The sequence below is a fragment of the Anas acuta genome, chromosome 6 (genome assembly GCF_963932015.1).
Source record: "Anas acuta chromosome 6, bAnaAcu1.1, whole genome shotgun sequence".
In the NCBI taxonomy this organism is placed as follows: domain Eukaryota; kingdom Metazoa; phylum Chordata; class Aves; order Anseriformes; family Anatidae; genus Anas; species Anas acuta.
In genome coordinates this window covers 315737-337748 of record NC_088984.1, presented here as the reverse complement: position 1 = coordinate 337748, position 22012 = coordinate 315737, and the positions used below count along the sequence as shown (strand labels likewise).

General features: G+C 35.9%; 1 protein-coding gene across 24 annotated transcripts in view; it reads right to left on the bottom strand.

Moving 5' to 3' along the window:
• Positions 1 to 22012, bottom strand: part of BAZ2B (bromodomain adjacent to zinc finger domain 2B) — a 130302-nt gene that overhangs the window by 46895 nt on the left and 61395 nt on the right. For 21 of the 24 annotated variants that reach the window (XM_068686850.1, XM_068686826.1, XM_068686835.1 and 18 more), the window contains 7 exons: positions 15737 to 15925; positions 11833 to 11994; positions 10569 to 10762; positions 6659 to 6868; positions 5592 to 5990; positions 2894 to 3503; positions 1238 to 1534 (listed from right to left, as the gene is read on the bottom strand). In XM_068686850.1, the coding sequence (XP_068542951.1) occupies positions 1238 to 1534; positions 2894 to 3503; positions 5592 to 5990; positions 6659 to 6868; positions 10569 to 10762; positions 11833 to 11994; positions 15737 to 15925 (2061 nt within the window). The remainder of the gene's footprint in view (positions 1 to 1237; positions 1535 to 2893; positions 3504 to 5591; positions 5991 to 6658; positions 6869 to 10568; positions 10763 to 11832; positions 11995 to 15736; positions 15926 to 22012) is intronic. The other 3 variants (XM_068686837.1, XM_068686840.1, XM_068686830.1) reach the window with 2 other exon arrangements.

Here is a 22012-nt window from a genome sequence, read left to right as displayed (position 1 = left end):
ACAGTCATGGTAGAAGGAGGAACACTGTTTATCCAAATACAACTGAATTGAAAAAATTAGTTCTCCAATGCAAACCAGATATAGAGAAGAGACTCTAAACCTCTTCAGCAACAAATTACCTTTAGGTAATAATATTACCTAACACAATAATATTTTAATAGTTTTATAGCCACTTAGTAGGAAAAAAGTATTACGCCTACAACAAGTAGACAAAATTGATGTATTGTATCTCTTACCTCAACACACTAACAAAAATCCACTAACAGCCTTTTATAAGTATAATAAATCATCCTAGATTTCTGAGAAATAATGTAACTTTGTACTTTAAGAATTCTGATTACTCCAAAGATGTGTAAAATCTTTTACAAACTGTGTAATTCATATGCTTGTTTCTGGGAAAAATGTGAGGTAGATCAAATTACATTCCTTCAAAATTAATGCGCTTCATGACATGGCATCTGACACCTATTCCACTGAATCCAAGTACAAAAAAAAAATTATGAGTGGATGTCACCATTAAAAAGCTACTTACTTGTATGTTAATTAAATATCAAGTTGCTAATTCAAAGCAGTAAATATGAAACTTGATTTGATATTGTACAAACTGAGGAGTGTGACTGACTTTCAAAAACGCAGCCCTTTCTGCAGCAGCTGTAATTACTAAATCATTCAAATTAGTAACCAGATAAAGAATTATAAACACTACAAAGTATCAGGAAACTGCTAAATGATCCTTTCATGAAACTTTCAAAAATAATTCTGTGGGCATGATCCATACATTCTTATTGAGAATTTCAAAACAAATAATGAGTAAAGATATATTTTAACAAAACACAGTCACTAGCTTTGTTAAGAAAGTGCAGAAATAGAAGGCTGTGTGCAAACTATGATACATACATGTTAGAAGTAAGCAAAAAATTACTAGTTTGGAATAAAACAATAAATAAAGACCAAACAATAAAGAGTTTTAGTGTAATCATAATGAAATCTGGTTAATACATCTTACTTTCTCTCAAATAATTACATGGACTAAGACGTCCTAGACTAAGTGTAATGTTCAGATTTCAGGTATTTGCAATTCTGCTGAATGATTTTAAGGTCTGTTGCAAACACTCATGAAAAAAATCACCTGATATCAGGTGATAAACTGATAGGCCTAAACTACTTTTTATAAGTAGTTTTGCAACACATCCCACTTAGGTGTATAACTGAATTATATAAAAAGACATTCAGGTACCACAGTGTGTACTTGGTGTAAGAGTAGATGGTGCTGTCCCAAGAAAAACTGCAGGCTGGGACTCTGGACATAAAGCAGCTGGTGCAGAGCCTGGGGCCTTTGCTGCTTGGAGATTAAGCGGGGTGGAATGAGCTGCAGGACCAATGGAAGAGCTCTTCATGGAGGAAGCAGTTTTATTCAGTTTCAGTGGAGTTTTTTCTCCCTCAGTATCTGTATCTGATTCATCTTGATCCTTATCATCCTCATCATCTTCATCTTCAGACCCTTCGGTATCTGATTCAGAATTACTGTCGGACTCTTTAAAAAAATGTAGCAAAAGGCACATTATGACCAGGTAACTAATAGCAAACACTTAAGTTTTAACACTTGTCTTTGGTCTTATTGAGTAAGGTGTTTTGAATTCAAAATTTTTAAAACATTTCTTGAGTAGCAATTGAAGGTTATAATGAATTACCTAAACTTTTAAATGACTAAAATAATGACAACATAAAGTAATCCTCCATTATAATGCACTGCTGTTTGGACTTGAATTCTTTGTTATTCCATGAGGAGAAGACAGAAACCAAAGTGTTTTAAAAGGGGGGCAGGAGTGTCGGAACTAGATGATCTTTAAGGTCCCTTCCAACCTGAGCCATCCTATGATTCTACGAAGAGATTGTTTACTATGGCTACAGCTAAGTAAGACTCCTCTGTGAGCCTGACAGCGGCTGAGCACTTGCACATGAATGGCACTTCACAGGCTGTGAAATCTAGCATAAAGAGGAAGAAGCAAATGGTGGAACTGGGTAGAGGGAAAGAGATGACAGAATTGAAAGTGTCACAATCTGGAAAAAGGAAGAGTCAGAGACAGGGTAAAGGGTAGACAGGATAAGGAATGGAAGGCTGGCTACAGTTCTGAAGACAAAAAAAAGGATTAATATAGGGTATGTGGATAAAAGGAGGAGAGAGAGTAACAAAGGCAGAGCTGAACACAAGGGACATGGGCTCACAGGGGGAGGGAGTAGCTGGGAATATAATCAAGTCTTCAAAACAGGTCTAGCCTTTCTGAACTGATTCAAAGACTTTAGAAAGTAACCTAAAAAGTATCTGTGAACACTGAAGCCTTTACAAGTGTCCTGGTACCTTCCTGTAATCTTGCTCACTCACTAACATGCTCCTGAATGAAGCCTAAAAATATGTTTTTCTTTCCAGTCTTGAAAACTTGAAAGCAATTTGCCTTACTTTCTCTCTGGATGGGGAAGCCTGCTCTGCAAATGGACTCTGCCTAACAGAATAATTAACCGTTAACAGCCTACTGTCTCCAACCCTCTCCTAAACACAGTGCCATCCAAACAGTACATGAACTGTAGGCTGGGTGATTTATCTGGATGTCAGGTCTTCAACAGCTTTTCCAGAAGGCCCTCAGACTCCCTTTGCGAGGCAGCTGAAAGTATACCTGCCATGTGACCAAGTATCAGAATACTCAAAACATGATTTTGGATATAACACAAGGAAGGACTTGGAGGCATGCGCTACTTTCCATGGTATCCTGAAGACACTGGGTGGGCCATGCTGCCTCAACTTTTCCTTCATTTTAAAATACAGTGGGGAAAATGCAGGTTTTCAACACACACAAAAAAAAAGATTCTGTTTTTCCTATTAAAAAGATTAAACCACCTGATTGGCTATCATCAGAATCATCATCTTCATCATCCTCATCTTCATCTTCATCGTCGTCATCATCATCATTTGAGTCGTCAGAGTCCTTACTGCTGGGGGCATCTGAGTCTACCCCTCTGAACTGCTCCACCACCAGTTTTGGAGAATGAAGGCGGTGTTGTGTTTTTACTGCATTTACTGCATTATTGCTGACTGCTTTGTCCTTTCCTGAACCAGGTAACACAGGAGAGGTAGAGGGCATAACAGGTGTCCGGTTACCAGCTGTTTTTTTCCCACATGCACTCAAGTTCACTGGCAAAGAAAAGGGGGTACTGCTAGAAATGGCTACACTTTCATTGATCTTGGTCTGGGATTTCGGTTTCGTAGTAAGTGCAAGAGGAGCCTCCTGGATGACGCTCTGAATAACTCCATTGGGTTGGTGATTACCTAAAAGTGCATTTGTCAGGAATGGATTAGAATGGTTGTTTTCCAAAGATGTGAGTTTTTGATGAGCTGGTGAACTAGATGTTGATTTGGAGCTTGACAAAGCTGCAATAACCTTCTTCAGGTTCTTAGATGATTCTTGTTTCTTTAGATGTGCTGCTGGGAATGTCTGTTTATATTGTTCCTAAAGAAATAAGAAGACAGAGGAATAAAATCTGGATTTTCTTTTCTTTTTTTTTTTTTTTTTTTTTTCAGCCAGATGAACTCTATTATATCTTTAAAACGTGCTTTCAGAAAAGCTATTTTTAGTAGTCAAAAGTAGGTGCTAGTGACAACAGAAGAGATGAGTGGCTACAAGTTAAGTCTTTAAATCTTGGGATTTTCAGTGTAAACCAAGTAAGAAAAGATGAACTGAATGCAAAACAAAGCTCATCTAAAATAATGCAGGGAAGATTGCTGCATTGCTCTGAACAACAGTTTTCATGAAGAAATTAAGCATGATCTTAAAAAAAAATGATAAGAAAAATAGATTACCTTCATGTACCTACATAAAGATAAACACAATTTTTACTCATTTCATTGCATTAAATTTCTTTTCTGAACATAAAACTATCTTTAGTAATTTGTCTATTTTAAAGCACACAGTAAATACAAACATGGTAATGGCTATAAAAGTAGAAAAAAACAAGATGACTCTTGGCACAGAAATGTTCTATCCAGAAAATCATGAGAAAAATGTTTTTACTCAAAAGCACTGTGATAAGCTAGGTTTTAATCTCTGAAAAAAATAGTACTATATATTTCTTCAGATAAAACTTAAAATGACATAGTAGTGCTCCAGAAATACATATAAAGCTTGTCTCAAGACTATTCCAAGGATAAAGAAAATTCATCTTCCTTGATTAAAAAAGAATTAATATGGTGCATCTAAACTCAATTTTTAAATATTAAGTCAAATACAATACATTCTTGAAGTCACTGCCACTTAAAGCTGAATATCAAACAAAACCCTATAAAAATATTTACATAGTGCTTGTTTGCAGTAGAAAAACAAAGAAATCAAAACACTAAATGGATAATGGACCACCATCTAAAGACTCTCAACCTAAATCTGACAACAGAAGCCTCTTCCGATGGTAAAGACACATGTTGTCTTTGTTGTCTAAGAAGCAACTCAGAGTTGAAAAAAGAAGTAGTGTTTCTTTTCTAGACTAGGAATAAAAATTGTGTTAAAACTTTAAAATCCTTAAATGGTGAGCTAGCTGTGAATCAGACTTCATTTTACTTTTCATCTATGCTACTTATAATCAGGTGTTTTTTTTAAAAAGAAACATCTTCATGAACATATTTATACATATATATATATATATCCAGCTTCAACATTTTTAAAACGTTACATTTTTCTCTTCCAATCTCCATTACAATTAAACAGAACAGATATTAGGAAAAGTCATCACAAGTCAACAAAAATGATTCTGCCTTAGTCAACAATAAAAAAGTACATAATCTACAAAGAATAAGCTACAATACTGTTAAGTTAGATATGTGTAAACATATTGTAGAACCCTGAAAGGAAAAAGGAAATCAAAATTTTATGGCAAAGGCCATACTGAGTGTTAATAGCTATCAATCCACGAACATCCCCCTGTCTAAGGAAAAAAAAAAAAAAAAAGTAAATTGACATTTTTGAGGATTCCAGCTCTCTGATTTCAAAACACGATTTTAAAAGGTAGCTTTAATTATTTTGACATAAAAATAACCAACTTGAAACAAAGAATAGTCTTGTTTATATGACTAGATATTGAAAGTATTATACCAGCATTTTGATTAAAACTATGAGAAGCAAAGCTATATCGTCCAAGCCCATAAAATTTCTCAGGAGTATTTTTCTCGTTTTGATGTTGATTTTAGTTGCTCACATTTCTCTAAGAGGTGCACAAAAAGTCCTTTCCTTCCTTTGTCAGCATCTAAACAGAGTAGTTTATAACCTTCATAAACCACCATACTGAAGCCCTTCCAAATGCAGTTACATTTTTAGTTACCCTTTGTGTCCAAGTATTACAGGGCTTACTGTATTTACAATAGTATGATACCAAAGTTACTAGGTGACCTTCAAAGAAAAGGTTCCAATTTAACAATGAACTGCAGACCACTTTAAATTATATTTAACATTATATTTGAAAGTTTGATAACACACTACTAAGTCTTGATAACAACTTGTTAAGCAGACAGTACAGGTTACAAATAGTTAGAACAGTGTTTTTTCACTCACTCGTTTTGATCGTATATCGCTGGTCAAAGGGATAGAGTCTTCAGAGGTATTCTTATTCCCTGCTTTGAGTAGATCAGAGGAAGGAACTATGAGTTTTAAATAGGTTTCCTTTTTGGCTTGATGTACCAAAGACAAAGGTTTCACATTGGGAACCAATCCTGTAGACTGTATTACACTAGTGTGTTTGTTCACAGATTCCTCCTTTGCCTGAGAGCTTTGGAAAATAAATGGAAGCTGCTGTGACAAAACCTGAGGCTGCTTCTGCTGGGACGGGAACGATGAGTGAGTCTGGGAATCAGACACAAGAGGTATCTGCTGGTGTGTTCTTTTTTCTTGGGACTTTTCAAGTGTTTTTTGTCCATCAGTTTTCATATCTGTTACACCACTATGCATTAGCACCTGCAAAACATACATTTATGACTGTTCATATTACATCACTTAAAGATGCTGAAAAAATTACATCATCCATCCTCAAAGAGTAATTATACTGTTCTTTGCTGAAGATGAAAAATAAATTTTAAAAATCTTGTTACTTATTTAGGCTTTTTTTCTTTCCAAGATAGCTTCAGCATATGAATACGATGCTAATAGTAGAAAAAGATACTAAATCATGATAATTTTAAAATGTTTTCTCAACTGTAAACCTAACAGGATTCCTAGTAGATTCAAATCTTTCTCTTCTATTGGTTTTCAGCAAAACTATAACTATCCTATAGAAAAAAGGCAACTGCCCTGCCAAAGCGCAATATTTAGGCAAAGGTAAACTTCCAATACACTATAAATGCACAGCATGTCATTAACTTATTTCCCACCTGACAATAAAACAAACAATCTAGCACTTGTTACCCTCTAGTCCCCTCAGGAACAAGAAAAAGATACCAAAAAAAGGGAAAGTGAAAAAAAAAAGAAGAAAAAAAGAAAAAACAGAAAACCTGTAAACCAATCCAAACCCAGCATTCCTAACATTTATAAATGTTAAATAATTATTCTATGGTACAAACATTGTATCTTTTTTTACCAACAGCTTTCTGTGACAAAACTGCAAGCGTCAGAGTGAGTTGTCATACCTTGTTCTTGGTTTTGTGATGTGCTTCATTTTCAGAATCAGATTCATCATCTTCACTTTCTTCAGCGCTCTGGTCCTCTTCCTCCTCTTCTTCATCCTCCTCTAGATCATCAGAGTCGCTACTACTTATGCCTTCACTTGATGTGTCTGAAGAAGAGCCCGAATCACTGTCGCTATTGCTGGAGCTTTCCACTGCTTTTTTTCTGGGCTTCTAATAGGAAAATGAATGCTCTATTAATGGTTCAGCTTTAATCTGCTGTATCACTTTTAGTATGCATAATCTTCAAAACATAAAACACTAAGACTTTGGAGTAAAGGGGCCTGCAATCCGCGAACGCAACTAAGGTAGCCTTAGCAAGAAACTAAGAAGCATTTTACAAGGTGATGAAAATTACACAGGTGGCAAGATCCTGCCAAAACGTTTTTTGGGGCACACTGGCAGGCCTGTACTTGGCAACCTACGTTTCAAAGCCAGAAATCGAGTTAGAGCCTAGAAAATTGGTCTGGAATTCAGGTCTAGAAGACATCCACAGAATTTATTGCTTCCAAAAATTCAAAAGCTAAGATTTTTGGCAAAAATAACACAGAAAGAACAACATGTATCAAATTCGCCAATATATTTAAGAAAAACTTATACTACATTATTTGTAATTTCACAGTATGTGCTATTTAGCGCTATAAGTTTTTGGTGACTGAAAACAACCAAATTGCTTCTGGGAATTGCTTCTAGAAAAAGGACCAAAACCTGCTGAAATACTCTGACAATGTTATATTTAAATTCTTCTTGGAAAGAATCAATTTGCAGACCAGAGAAGGAAAGCGAATGAAGAAACAGAAGAATGGAGAAGCAACATCTGAAAAAAAAAAAAATAAACCCACTAACTAACCTCTGAGATGTTTACACTGCAAGACCAGATTTGAAAATGCAAGATATGGGGAAAATTAGCTTTTTAAAGAAGCTAATTAAAAGAAACACATTTTATAAACATATCTGAAGGAGCTTCATTGAGACTTGAGTGTTATAATGGTAGATATGCAAGAGAGACATTAAAGTATGTATTACTGCATAAGAGCACATAAGTTACTAACAAATTGTAAAAACAGTCAAAAGGAAGATAGATGGACAGCAAAAATGGTGCACAGAGGTTAAAAGAAGTTGCAGCAATTCAATACAAATGGGAACATCAGAGAAACAGTATTTTAAAAATAAATGTTTTGTTAAGAAAAAAATAAACCTCTTGGCATAGTTAATGCCAACAAAATAGTTACCTATTTTGTGCATGGTTTGTGTAAAATAAATCAAGGTACTAAAAAGAAAGCAATTTTATATCAATAAACTTTGTCTTGTTAACAAGGAATTCAATCATATTAGTAGAAGAACAAAACTTCTTTAAAGTGGGATTGAATTTACATCATGAAACATCTATGAAACGTGGAAGCTGTAAGTGGACTGAGTCTCAGTTACTTGTCAATAGGCTGGTATCTGTATGTTCTTTTAAACTATATTTTCTTTATTGATGTTTGTGATGAACACAGTAAAACTTCCCTAAACATGCCTTATGCAGAACACCGCATGCATTGGTTTGTTGTTGAGATATCTTAAGAATTTAAGTATATTTATTTGGATTTACTGTTTCACTGCTCAATTCAGAAAAGCATCAGTTGGTATTTCACATAAGGGACTGTGATCTGAATGGACGCAGACAAAAAAGCCGTTCTAAAAAACTACCTGTCTACAGTAGGTCCTAAATGTTTTGTTGCTGCTGGCCTCCTTGACATCGTATTTAAGTATCTTTCTGTTTAATATTTTGCACAGATGCAGAGTACTTTCATGAAGGTCATAAAATGAAGAACAAATCATGATCTGAAGTAATATAAGTAATAATGCATCCTGGAGCTACATAAATAGGATCCTATCCTAATTTTTGCCCTTCATTGTTTTCACCCTTCATCCCCTGCAGAGAGAGATCTAGGGGGTTATGGTTGACAGCAAGCTGAATGTGAGCCAGCAGTGTGTCCTGGCAGCCAGGAGGGCCAACCGTGTCCTGGGGTGCATCAAGCACGGCATCGCTAGTCAGTCAAGGGAAGTTACTGTCCCGCTCTACTCTGCGTTGGTGAGGCCTCACCTCCAGTACTGTGTACAGTTCTGGGCACCACAATACAAAAAGGACTGCACTCCACCAGCACAGATTAGAGTGGGAGACTAGCAAGAGACAAAGTTACTTGCTAGTGGCTTTATGGTCATGTTCAGAGTGGGCAAAGCCACAGACTGTGAAACAACCCACTGCCCAGACAGAAGGTGGCTGGATCTAACCCAAAGAAAATGGGTTTTCTCTGAGGAGTGCACGTATGTTTTATGAACTACCTTAAGCCTTGAAGTAATCTGCAACTTTAGGGAATAAGAGAACCACTATACATTAGGATGAAACTTAAGACATACTATCCCAGAAAACTGACATGCTGACAACCCCAAAAGACAATTACAACTACAGACAAGATCAAAGAAATCAGAGGAACATTAAAAATTAAAACCCTGATGAAGCCTCAAGGAAAAGAACACATAAAAGTATAAGAAACCAAAAGTCTTTTAAAATAAGCTACACAATAACATCTCCTGTAGAGAGCAGAAAACAGAAAAAGAGGTAAGTGATGTTATACCTTCACATTTAAGAGCAAAACATCACTTCACAGAAATTGCAGCACAAAATACTGTCTTTCTACTGCCTACTTTTCCCTGCTTTAGAGACTCAGTACCACCTGTGGATTCTTTGTAACATACTGAAACAAAAAAAAAAAATTAAATTAAGCCTTCTGATCCACTTCTCTTTTATAGCATTCTGTATGTTTTGATTGGAAAGTTTGTTCAAATAACTCCATTGAAAAATACCAACCACATCTAGGTGTTTCACAGAAAAGGAAGAAAATTTATACTTACATACAGAACATAATACAATGAGAAGAAAATAATGCTGACAAACATCCTGACTGAAATTTGAGGAGAATCGAAAAAAAAAGGTGAAACTTTCAATGATACTTCAGTAATGCTCAGGGCCTCATCCAACCTGGCCTTGAACACCTCCAGGGATGGGGTATCTACAACCTCTCTGGGTACCCTGATCAAGTGCCTCACCAACCTTTGAGTGAAGAATTTCCTCCTAACCTCTAATCTAAATCTCCACTCTTTTATAGTTTAAAGCCATTCCCCCTTGTCCTGTCATTATCTGATTGAGCAAAGAGTAGCTCTCCATCTTTTTTGTAAGACCCTTTTAAGTACTGAAAGGTCTCAATGAAGTCACACTGGAGCCTTCATTTCATTAGGCTGAACAACCCCAGATCTCTCAGCCTTTCTTCGAAGAAGTGCTCCAACCCCTTGACCACCTTTGTAGCCCTCCTCTCAACTCGCTCTAACAGGTCATACTCCAGGTGGGGCCTCAAAACGGCAGAGTAGAGGGGGACTATCACACCTCTTCTGATGCAGCCCAGGATGCAGTTGGCCTTCTGGGCTGCAAATGTGCACTGCTCGCTTATGTTAAGCCTTTTGTCCACCAATGCTAATATATAATGTCAATATTGTGATTATATATTATATACACATATATAATACATATTGTATGTAATATATATTAAGAAATTGCATATCATTAATATATATTTTATAGTATGTTTTTTCTTGAATATTTGTGTTTAAAATATACTTGGATTTTATAATTGCATAAATGAAAATGTTAATAAGTATAGACGTTATCTAGTGACGTTAGTGCTAGTAGTTCATAAACATGTACAAAGTTTAAAAATCAAGCAACAAAACATTTTGTATTGGCATAAATCACTTAAGAAGGTAACTGTTCACTCAAATCTAAACACCATCTCAATTTTTTCAGGTGAATCTTAAGTTGTTTATGCATATTTACCTTATCTTTGATTTTATCAGCTCTGGTGTCCAAAAGCTGAGCTTTGCTTTGCTCCTGGTTGTATTTGCGACCTCCTGCTCCTGAGGTTGTAGTTTTCACTTGTCCTGCAGATACTGCAATGCTAGTGGATAGTACAGATGTGCTGACACCACATACTGCAGTGGTACTGTTCCCATTCAGTGATCCATTTATACCTTAAAATGACAGATTTTACAAAGTGACACTTAAAAAAAAAACACACTAAAATAGCACGTTCTTTCTTTGTGATGCCCCAGTCACACTAACCTAGCTCCAATAAAGCTTTAACATGACACTAGACTACTCACAATTAAATCCTATCATAATCCCAGTTTTGCCATCTAAGAATCACTTTGAATTGTTCATGGACTTACTTGAACAAAAACGTGCAGACCACCCCTCATCTGAAGGGCAAACAAATCTAATGCTGTAAGGTTAAAAAAAAATAAAAGATCTGAAACCCAAGCCATCCTAGAGTTTAATCAGGGACAGAAAAACAAGATTCTCCAAAAAAAGATACAAAAACATATACAATCCAGTAAATATCTCACAGAACAATCTGCTTCAGATTTTGAAATATCAAAAACTCCAAATAAAACCACAATAAGCCAAATAAGTGTTTTCTAAGAAAATATCCCTATAACCACATGAACTTGTTGCTCTGCAATCCCACAACTATTATCAGATTGATTTTGAAACACCTACAAGGTCCTAAAAGCTACCAGAACTATAACAAAAAAGCTGCTTGTACCTCAAACAAATATATGTTGTATTTTCGAAAGACAGGAAGTACCGCTACATAAAATACTAGTTTGAATTGTAAAAAAAAAAAAAAAAAAAAAAAAAAAAATTCTAATGTTAATGGGCTGGTTTTTACCAAGATCATAGCCCTATCCCTTCTCCTCCATATCCTCCTGCACACAACTACCTTGGTATCTGCTTTTTATATGCAGAAACGTATTCAGTATGGAAGTACAGGCTCACAAATAAACCCATAAACATCCAAAAATCTTCCCCAGTATTCAGTCCCAGATAAATCATCAAAGGAAGAAGGATAAAAAAAATAGCATTAGCGAGGGCATTTTTGTTATTGAAAACCCATACTTGTATATTACACACTTTGCTGACAGAATAACTTCACAGAGAACTTTTAAGGAATGGGAAGTACACTGAGAATTAGAGCTCAAATTCCACATCTTTCTGCACATGCACGAGTTTAATACACTCATTCAGCTTTAGCCATTACCTTTTTCTGTACTGCCACGACTATTTTTTCCTGTAGCTCTTGAGTGGAATGGAGTAGAATCGTGGTTTTGGGCAGGAGGTGCAAACAACGGTGGAATTCCCAAGAGCGGTGGGAAGAAAGCTGCCCCAGAACGAGAGTGTGTATCTGCAGTCCGCCACCATTCTGCACCACAAAGCAAATGAAAAACAAACTTCAGCTTTTCCAATGACACACTGAAGTATTTCTGCAAGAATGTTCCAGTACATAGTTTAGAAAAGATTTTCTATTTTCTTTTTACTCTTCATCACAATTTAAAGCACTTAGGAAAACACCAAACATGTTAAGTCACATGAATTTTCTGTGGTAATTCTGGCTGAAAATCATTTAAGTCACTCTGATAAAGGTTTCGATTCAGTGTTGCTTATATGCATTCTGATAACAAATACATAAATAACAAAAAGCTACATGAGAGTGATCACAACAACATGAAAATGCTAGTCTTATAAAGAGAACAACATTCACAGGCTGTTACTGAACATTCATTATCACCTCACCAACCTTCCTAAATCAGAACTATGAAAAAACAAAAAAACACAGATTTAAAGTCACCACTGCAATCTGCAATCTCAGTCCTTGAATGCTCTGGGGTCTCAACCCCCTCTCCTTCCTTCCCCCCCCCCCCCCAAAAAAAAACCAAACAAACAAACAAAAAAACATAGATCTGAAACTGTTCCCCAGGAAATTACTTACTTAATCTCAAAAATTCTAGGTACTCTCCTGGAGCTCTATAGTCACTCTGAAAGTTTATACCCTTCAATTTGAAAACAGCCAACTGTTCATTTTTTCTCTGATGTCCTCATTTATTCTTTCACAAGTAGCAATGAGGCCACTTTGTGACATGCTCTTCATAAAAGAAATTCATCTTGTTGAGTGAGAAATATTTAAAAAATAAAAATTCAATGCTAGTGTTGAATTCGATGTCTAGTGTTTTGGTGTTTCTGTTGTTTAAAATTTTCATCTTAAATCATTACTTTTGTTTTCCAGCAAAATGAACTTTTAAGTGAGTTGCTACAGACCCTACAACATTTTTTTAAGCTCCTTAATAGAGCAACAACTATTTAGAATACTTATCTAACCCTTTTTGCAGGTTTCTGAAAGACCAAACTGAGTATAGCCATTCCGTGTAAAAAAAAATAATCAGCCATTTAAGAAGTAAATATCTACTGTGTGGTTCTTGACACAGAAACATGGGTTCCTGTGCTTTAAATAGGAGCCCAAAAGGAGTGTGCAGATTTGCCTAAAGGAATTTTTTTGTGTGTCAGTCTTATTTTTTAGTAATTGCTGCAATAGCTAAAACAACATTTTGTAATAAACACCAAAACAGTGGTTAACAATAAAACAAAATGCAAGCATAACTAAGTAACTGCCTATCCAAATCTTTCTGAAGGAAGAAAAAAAAGCACTACAGAAGTAGCTTTGCATAATTTCCGCATAAACAGCTGAGAAAGCACTAAAGTACTGAGTTCTGTACACCATAAGGATGACAACTGTCAAAAGTATAGAAATTGTTAATTTACACATACACGTTACAAATTTGATTAAAAGACTTGCACCACATAGTAGAGCAAGATTTAGTCCAATGCATTAGGACATTTATTTTATTGTAATATGAAAGAGCACCAAAAAAGTAAAGAAAGTGAGCAATACTTACAGAAGCGTAAGGATGTTACACACAGTAATTAAGACCGTTATGAATACTTAAAATGAAGAACATTATCTGTAGTATTTTAGCATTAGTATTTAGTAACATCATACACTTTTTAGTATTTGTAAGTATTCAGCATCAGCATTTTGTTAATATATAAAATACTAATAAACTTTAACCTGACAGTTATCAATGGACACTGAAGTTTTCTTATCACTAAAAAATAAATGAATAAATAAATATGGCTACAACACCAACAATGAAAACAGAAGACTGGGCATCCTAGATCAACAACTCCAAAACTTTATTCATAGCCATGATAAGCAAGCTATAACTGGTCTGCAGAAAACTGAGCACTGCTCCGTTATCTTAAATTTGGAAACTGAAGATTGTGAACTGAGTGGTCCCACAAACATACAGAATCATTGCCCTAAAACATGCTAACCAAAATCAAAAATAATGGTCACTGGAATATATACAGATGTATATATGTGTACATATATATAATACACATATATGTACACACACACAATAGTGCATGCAGACGAACTGCTACCAAATTCAGTTAACTGTCTGCTACCAAATTCAGTTAACAGTCTACAGCAAGGTTATAACAGCTACGTACAACAAGACTGCCTGACATAACTACTTATATTAGCTATTTATTGTATTATCAAAATCTATGGAAAAGACTGCCTTTCAATGAGATAGCAAACCAAAATCCTATGATTCTTTTTTTCCCCATACACCTACCTAAACAGATATATAAATTTGAAAAAAGCACGACGTGAGTCTCTCAATTGTCAACTGAAACTCTTAAAAACATCACAAAAAGCCAGATAATTGTCTAGGGTCATATGCAGACAAAGCTTTTATTCCTACTTCAGAAAAAAAAATACAATTTACTCAGTGGAAAAAGCTCTTGCAAAATGAAATGAAGTCACAGGGAAGCTATGGGTATTTACCACCCCTTAGGGGAAAAAAAAAAAAAAAAGTGTCTGTTACTTTACTGCACTAACACAAGATAGCTGGTACAATTGAATAGACTTTTAAAGTAAGAAAAAAAATTAAAAAATCTCACAATGAAAACATGATAAATGTATCAGTAACTGTATCAACTTTTTGAAGCTAATTTACCACTCCTTAAGAGGCTTTTGTTTTTTGCTGGTTATACACATAGTATCTCATGTGACATTTGTAACTGAAGAAGCCTGTGGCTTACATGAAACTAAATTTTAAAATACTAGCAGAACTCTTTGCTGTATTTGCCTTAGGCTTTTGCCAGTCCCTAACCTTACACTTCCCCAAATTCTACTTAAGGGGGAGATTGGGAGGGACCACAAGAGCAGCAGGGGTCTCTGTATGAACCTCACTTTCTGGTAGGAATTTCTCTGTTTGAAGCTACAGAAAAGTAATTTAAGAAAGCATCTTGACTTACTATGTACTTTGGAGAATGTTCTACAAAACCTATATACATTAGAAAGCTTGGTTCTCTGACATACGATTTAAAAAGTATACAATACTTTTACAGAGGAAAAATCTCTCTTTACCCAAGGAATTATCTGCAGTGCAGCACCCTCCCTGAGTTACAGCATCCCAAGAGCAGAACATTCACACTGAGGCAGAATGGCATATCAGTTACGACCACATACTTCAGTAGGATCAGTCCAGGCAGGAACACTTCCACACCAATGCTTACGGCCTTAAACCACCCTGTTTTCAGAAGTTGAACTCATCTCCCTATCACAGCACGATATGGATGTAAACTGAGGGTGGGGAGAAGAAAACATTGACAGAACTCACAAAATGAAGTCAAATTCAATTTCCTTTTTCAGGTTTGGATACAACTTCTCCCATGAAGTGTAACAGACAAAAAGCATGTTTACAGCGGAAAACAAGTCTATCTTGTTATTGGCTGAGTACTTTCAAACACTGTCCTTATGCAATCAACACAACAGGTAACGATCAAGGATGTTGCATTGTGATGGAAAGAATAAAAAGGATCACATAGTACTTGGATTTAAATGGTTCTTAGAAGACCATTGTGAGAGCATCCTTCTTGAAAAACTCAGGACATATACAACAACGTATTTTCTTCTTCTCATCAATTTTGCCTAGGACTTAAACAAAGCCCACACTCTGAAGTCTACAAAGTTTGCTTAGTAGATGAGGACAGTTAGCCTTCTTCTTTAGTTTAATATTCTTTGCAACAATGTTTACCTGGAAAAGGTGCTAGCTGGGGATGTGCTGCTAAGGCTGTGGGTGTACCAAGTATTCCCAAGCCACCAAACTCTGAATACCCTGAGCTGGCTGCATGCAGGCCAAAGACTGGGTGGCTGACCACTGGGAAGGCACTCGACACAGTGGACAGGTTACACGGCTGTTCCCCAGCTGTTCTGAACATATATCCTGAGGGGAAAAAACAACACTTGAAATTGCACTACCAAAACAGATGCAACATCATGTGAAGTCCAACCTCAATCATTAGAGAATTTATTTATTTTTTAATTTTAAAATCTAACGTTAAATTTCACATATTGTATCTTCTAGCACTGTTCTATTTCTCCACAGAAAGTATCTGAAAACTTTAGCATCTCTAACAAAAGGTCTGTAAGTAAAAATGAAAAAGCGGCATCATATTTGCCACAGCAAATTCTGTTAGCAGTGGGAAGGGGTCTGTTCCCTTAACATAACAGGGTTAGAAATGGAGGGAGATCACTTTATTAGCAGAACTATATGAAGTACCTATCCTTAATAGACATGAAATCTGCTTCAGGGGCCTACAGTACACAAGCTAATAATGACGTACGCAAAATAACAGATGCATTGTGCGTATCCTAGAAATTATAAAATTCAACTCAAAAATCCTAACAACTAGTCATTTTTGATGTTTAAAATGAAATCTATGTAAGCCAACTTTAAAACAGTTTCTACCTGTATCAAGCATAAAAACAGAATTTCTAGGGAAGCCATTAACTTTGCCTTGTAGAAGTTGTGAAACTGGTTTTATACTGTATGTGCACTACATTTCACATTTTTAGCTACAGTTGTAGATTACTTGCATTGAATTAAACGTAGCTCAATTTCCAAAGAGGATGCAAAACATTAGTTTTAAATGGCAAATATACATTTGCTCCTAATTCTTTTCCCACAGAGGTTAATTCTAATCTGATACTATTTCTTCTTTCAACTTCATTTATAACACATAGAATTCTAACTTGCAATCACATGATCAAACAGGAAACATTTGTCTGACTTCTATCAGAAGTTACGCTGTCTGATTTTACCAGTCTATTTAAAGCTACAAGCTTCTATGTATGTGCCCTCCATTTTGACAAGACTATTCTTTTCTTGTCTGCCTAGTGAAAGCCTTAAAGCTCTGCCTTAAAGCAAAATATCCATTTCAGAAAACTGTTTTGTTTTGGTTTTTTTCATATATTTCACCTAATTTGATTTAAATAATATTGTATGAAAAGTCTACAAAGAGCGACATTTTTAAACAACTTTTTATGTGGTGTGCTGAAGTGTTTTATCCTGGCATCTATGCTGTTTAATTTTATCAGTGACCTGGAAGAAGGAATTGGGTGCTTTCTCATTATGTTTGGGGAAGGCACTTGAAGACCCGGCTGTCATTCAGGGGGACCTGGATACGTTGGCAGAATGGACTGGCAAGAACCATACAAAACTCAATAAGGACAAAAGCAAAGTCTTGCACGTAGGAAGGAACAATTCATTGGAATAATACAGGCTGCAAACTAACTGGTTGGGAAGTAGCTCTACAGAAAGACCCTATGGGTTTTGGTAGATACCGAGCCAAAAATCAGCCAGCAGCATGCTGGACTACAGGAACAGAGCAAGGGAAGTTAATACCCCTTATCTCAGTGCTCTACAGACTTAATTTAAAATACTGCATAATGTATTAGATTACCAGTACATCAAAAACATCAACCTTAGAGCTGACCTTTCTTTGGTTTAGAGGACAGACTAGATGACTTCTTGAAGTCCCTTCCAAGATGAATTTTAAAGTGATCTGCGTCTACAGATATGCATATACCGTACATAGCTCCAAATAAACAAGTAGCAACTGCTAGAAGCACTCTAGCTATGGAGACTGAAGTTCTAGTAAGGCCCATTTACTGTACTTCTCTGCAGGATTTTAATTAGCCTATCAAATCACCAGCAGAGTGCTATCACTTGCTACCGCCTATGCAGCTTGAATTTCTCTCTGTTTTGCTATATGAATAAGATTACATCCAATATACATAAAAAGAGTCTCAATGTAAGGACCTTAAACATCCAATGACATAGACAGTAAGATTGAGTGCACCCTCAGCAAATTTGCTGCATGACACCAAGCTGAGTGGTGCAGTTGATACAACAGAAGGAAGGGATGCATGCTCTCATGGGGCCCCACTTGGAGTCCCGCATCCAGGGTTGGAGACGCAGCACCAGAAGGGTGTGGGGCTGTGAGAGCGGGTCCAGAGGAGGCCACAAAGATGCTCAGAGGACTGGAGCACCTCTCTATGAAGAAAGGCTGAGAGATCTGGGGTTGTTCAGCCTAACGAAATGAAGGCTCCGGTGTGACTTCATTGAGACCTTTCAGTACTTAAAGGGGTCTTACAAAAAAGATGGAGAGCTACTCTTTGCTCAATCAGATAATGACAGGACAAGGGGGAATGGCTTTAAACTAAAAGAGTGGAGATTTAGATTAGAGGTTAGGAGGAAATTCTTCACTCAAAGGTTGGTGAGGCACTTGATCAGGGTACCCAGAGAGGTTGTAGATACCCCATCCCTGGAGGTGTTCAAGGCCAGGTTGGATGAGGCCCTGAGCAACCTCATCTTGTGTGTGGCATTCCTTCTTATGGCAGGGGGGCTGGAACTAGATGATCTATGAGGTCCCTACCAACCCAAGACATTCTATTCTTTGATTAAAAATGTACCCATTTGCCCTATCAGCAAAATAGCACAAAGTTTCCAGAAAGCACATTTCTTGCAGAGGGGTAGACAATAACCCCCCTCTACTCCCTAGGCACTGTTCATTGGGGAAGGGCAGCGTGTGTTATTATTCGGCTCCTAGATAACATGTGACAGTATAGGGAGTATGTTCCAAGAATTGTTTTTTACATGGTGACTGTAACACGTTTTTTGAAAAGATCATTTCAGAAATTTTTGTACTTTTCCTTCATTCAGACCTCCCACCAGAAGCCCTGGAATTTTCCTTTGTGCCACCAGGTCCTGCCACCATCTTTACTTTAAAATTTCTAAAGCAGGTTCTGACCCAAGTCAATACCCTCTACTAACCAGTTTTAGAACACTACTGTTCAGTTGCATTGAATCTATTGAGTCCAACTGCCTGACCACTTCAGGGCTAACCAAGAGTTAAAGCATATTGTAAGGGAATTAACCAAATGCCTCTTGAACATGGACAGGCATGGAGCATCAATCACCATGCTAGGAAGTATGTTCCAGTGTGTGATAACACTCATGGTAAAGAAATTTTACCTAATTTTAACAGCCCATTTCACAAAGAAACAAATTAATTCTAGAAAACCTTTTCTACCATCATGCCAATGAGATAAACTTATAAATTTCAGAATGTAAACAATGAGTACATGACATCAGCTTGTGAAGTTCATCATCCTTATCATACATAAAAAAATTAGATGGCTTTATACTATACTATATACAAAAAAAGCATTACAAGTATGGCCATAAAAAAATACAGCACTGTGTGCTATCTAAGCCAACATCTGATGTGTCCAGAAAACAGAGGCCATCAACGTCTAAATATGCATTTAGAAATATGGAAGAAATAAAACAACTGTTTGGTTGTAACAATAAACCAGATTGTAATGACACTTCTCTATTTCATAGAACATCAGTCTGTCCAGCAATGAATTCTAGCTTTTTTTTTTCTTCAAGTTACTAACCTACTATAGACACATTCTGCATCCCAAATTTGAACATTGAATTGCACTCCTTAGCATTCTTGACTTTCTTCAAAATTTTGAATTTTTATTTTTTTTTTTTATCACAGTTTTTGAAATTTTACTAGCCACTACAAAGGTAAATGATTGAAAGCACTCCTCCAAAGGGCAATATCCATTTCAACAATGCTGGTCTCTTAGTAACAAGGAATGATAACTGTGAATGCCTTTGTTAATATAAATGAACTTCATGGTACAATATATTGAGGTATTCAAACCTCAATGAGGTATAAACACTTAACTAATGCCTAAAAATATAAAGCATCAGTGCATCAACCAGTAAAAATAAAAAAATAATTTGTTATTTCTAATAACCATGCTAAGGGCACTCCAGCTTATACCACAAATCTAGAGAACTGCTTAGAGTGACAGCAATTTGTTTTCACCTTGTGTTGTTTATTAATCATTACAGTGCTATCAAAGTTTGTCTTCTACATGCTTTCCAACACCAGACTCTAGATCCTCTAAACATTCTGTTTGGAGGGCATGTAAAATTTCGTAATATGTCCCACAGCATAAAACTTGAAAACATGGAAAAGGCTGGAAAACAAGTACACAGATAAAATACATGAATACAACAGCAAGGACTCCACCTTTCACTTTACTTCATAAATCACAAGCAAAAAAGAAACTAGTCAAACTAATTTTCTGGGAAAAAAATAAATTTTCAAAATGGACCAACAAAACTACTCCGCTGACAAAGCCAATGCAGAATTCAGGCACAAACACTGCAGATAAACTTGTAAACTTGAAAGAGTGAAATATATAAAGAACATACAAAAGAGTACCAACCTACTAAGCCATATTTTAAAAAGTATCAATCACATATTAAAAGCCTCAATGGGAGTGCCGTAAGAACTAACACATGCTTAATGTTGTTTTAAAATCAAATTATTTAGATGCTCAAATACAACAGTCACCTTCAGCCTCCAGCATCCAAAAAGCACTACGCTGAAATTTATTAGAAACAACATTGAAAGAAATAGATTCCAACCTCATGGTTGGAAAAAACAATCAAAACTAACCATTAACCTGCATAGTCTTAATTAGCAAGCATCAGATGAAAGAGAATTGTAAAACTCTTGAATACTTGAGATAACCCTAAAGAACCACTCAGCTCTGGTAATATCAAAATGCTAAGACCAAACTGTTCAGCTTTAAACAGTTTTACATGCAGCTATAATGACACCTCATAAAGATAAAACACTACGTTATGGTAACATTTACTCATGTAAGAAAAGGCTATTGACTTGTACTCTTCCGAAGTTGCTAGGAAATATATCTACACATTTTTTATCTTAAGTAATACTGACTCTTTTAAAAATTAAATTAAAAGATTTTCAACTGGGACTTAAATTCATGGTAACCCACTACTGTTCAAAATAAACTTGGGCTGTTGAGGTAGAGTGAGCAAGAATGTATTCTCCAAGCTGAGAAACCCTTCTGCGCGAGTATAGTACAACCAGTAAATTCTGAGTGTCCTCTACAGCCTAAGCGTGTTCATTTGAAACTTCCTAAAGAAGACAACTAGAAAACAGATATGTATACCTGGAATCAAGCTTTATCTATTTATTTTAATTAGTCTAAAGCCAGCCAGAAAAGATGCTTAAGCTTAAATTGATCCAGAACAAATAGCAATGCTTTTAATTTTCAGTAGTCCACTACAAACTTACCTTGAAAAGCCATGTTGTGTTCAGTAGCACATGCCATTAGAAACAGTTCTCCATGGTAGTTCTCAGAATGTACTACAAGTTAATTTATATAGGACTATGAACATATAATCCCAAAGTGAAGATTTATGAGACTCTATTACCTCTCCTCACTGTATTTACTTTATAGGTATTACAACATCTAATTGTGTGTCTTCTGTAGTGCTGTGCATGTAGAGGATTTATAGTTAAACACAATGAACAAAATAAAACTCATCTGTAAGAAGTTGAAAAAAGTAGTAATGATACTAGGCTGTCAGTTTTTGTCTTCTCTGGAAAATTCAGTTAGCCCTTTGCTTAGGTAGCCCTTTCATTTTAACCTCAACTTTAAAGAAAAAAAAAGTTTCATTTTTGTCCAGCAACCGATAGTTAAAGAGACTGATAGAAACTATCCGTATTCATGAGTTCTTTCCTTTAGTTTTTTTTTTAAATGGTTAAATCCCTTGCCTGCTGCATCTGATCTTTTGTATATGCTCTCTCAAGGACACTTTGTATTCCTAAAAAGAAGCTGGAATGTAGTTTACTATCAATACTGTCCCATCAGTTTCATTTAGGAGTAAATTCATTCCTCTACCTGACACAACAGTACACTGTGGTTACTGTTGCATCCACTCTGAAAAGGTATACATTGTTCTAGAGAAATTTTGCAGAAGTGTTCATGCTGTCAACCAGCCAAACATAGTTTTCTCATGAATGATCCATAACTATAACAGTAATTTCATTAAGCCAAAACTTTTCTGACTGTATAGGATACTCTGTAGACGAGATACATTAGTATCCTAGTCTGTTTCCAAACTTTT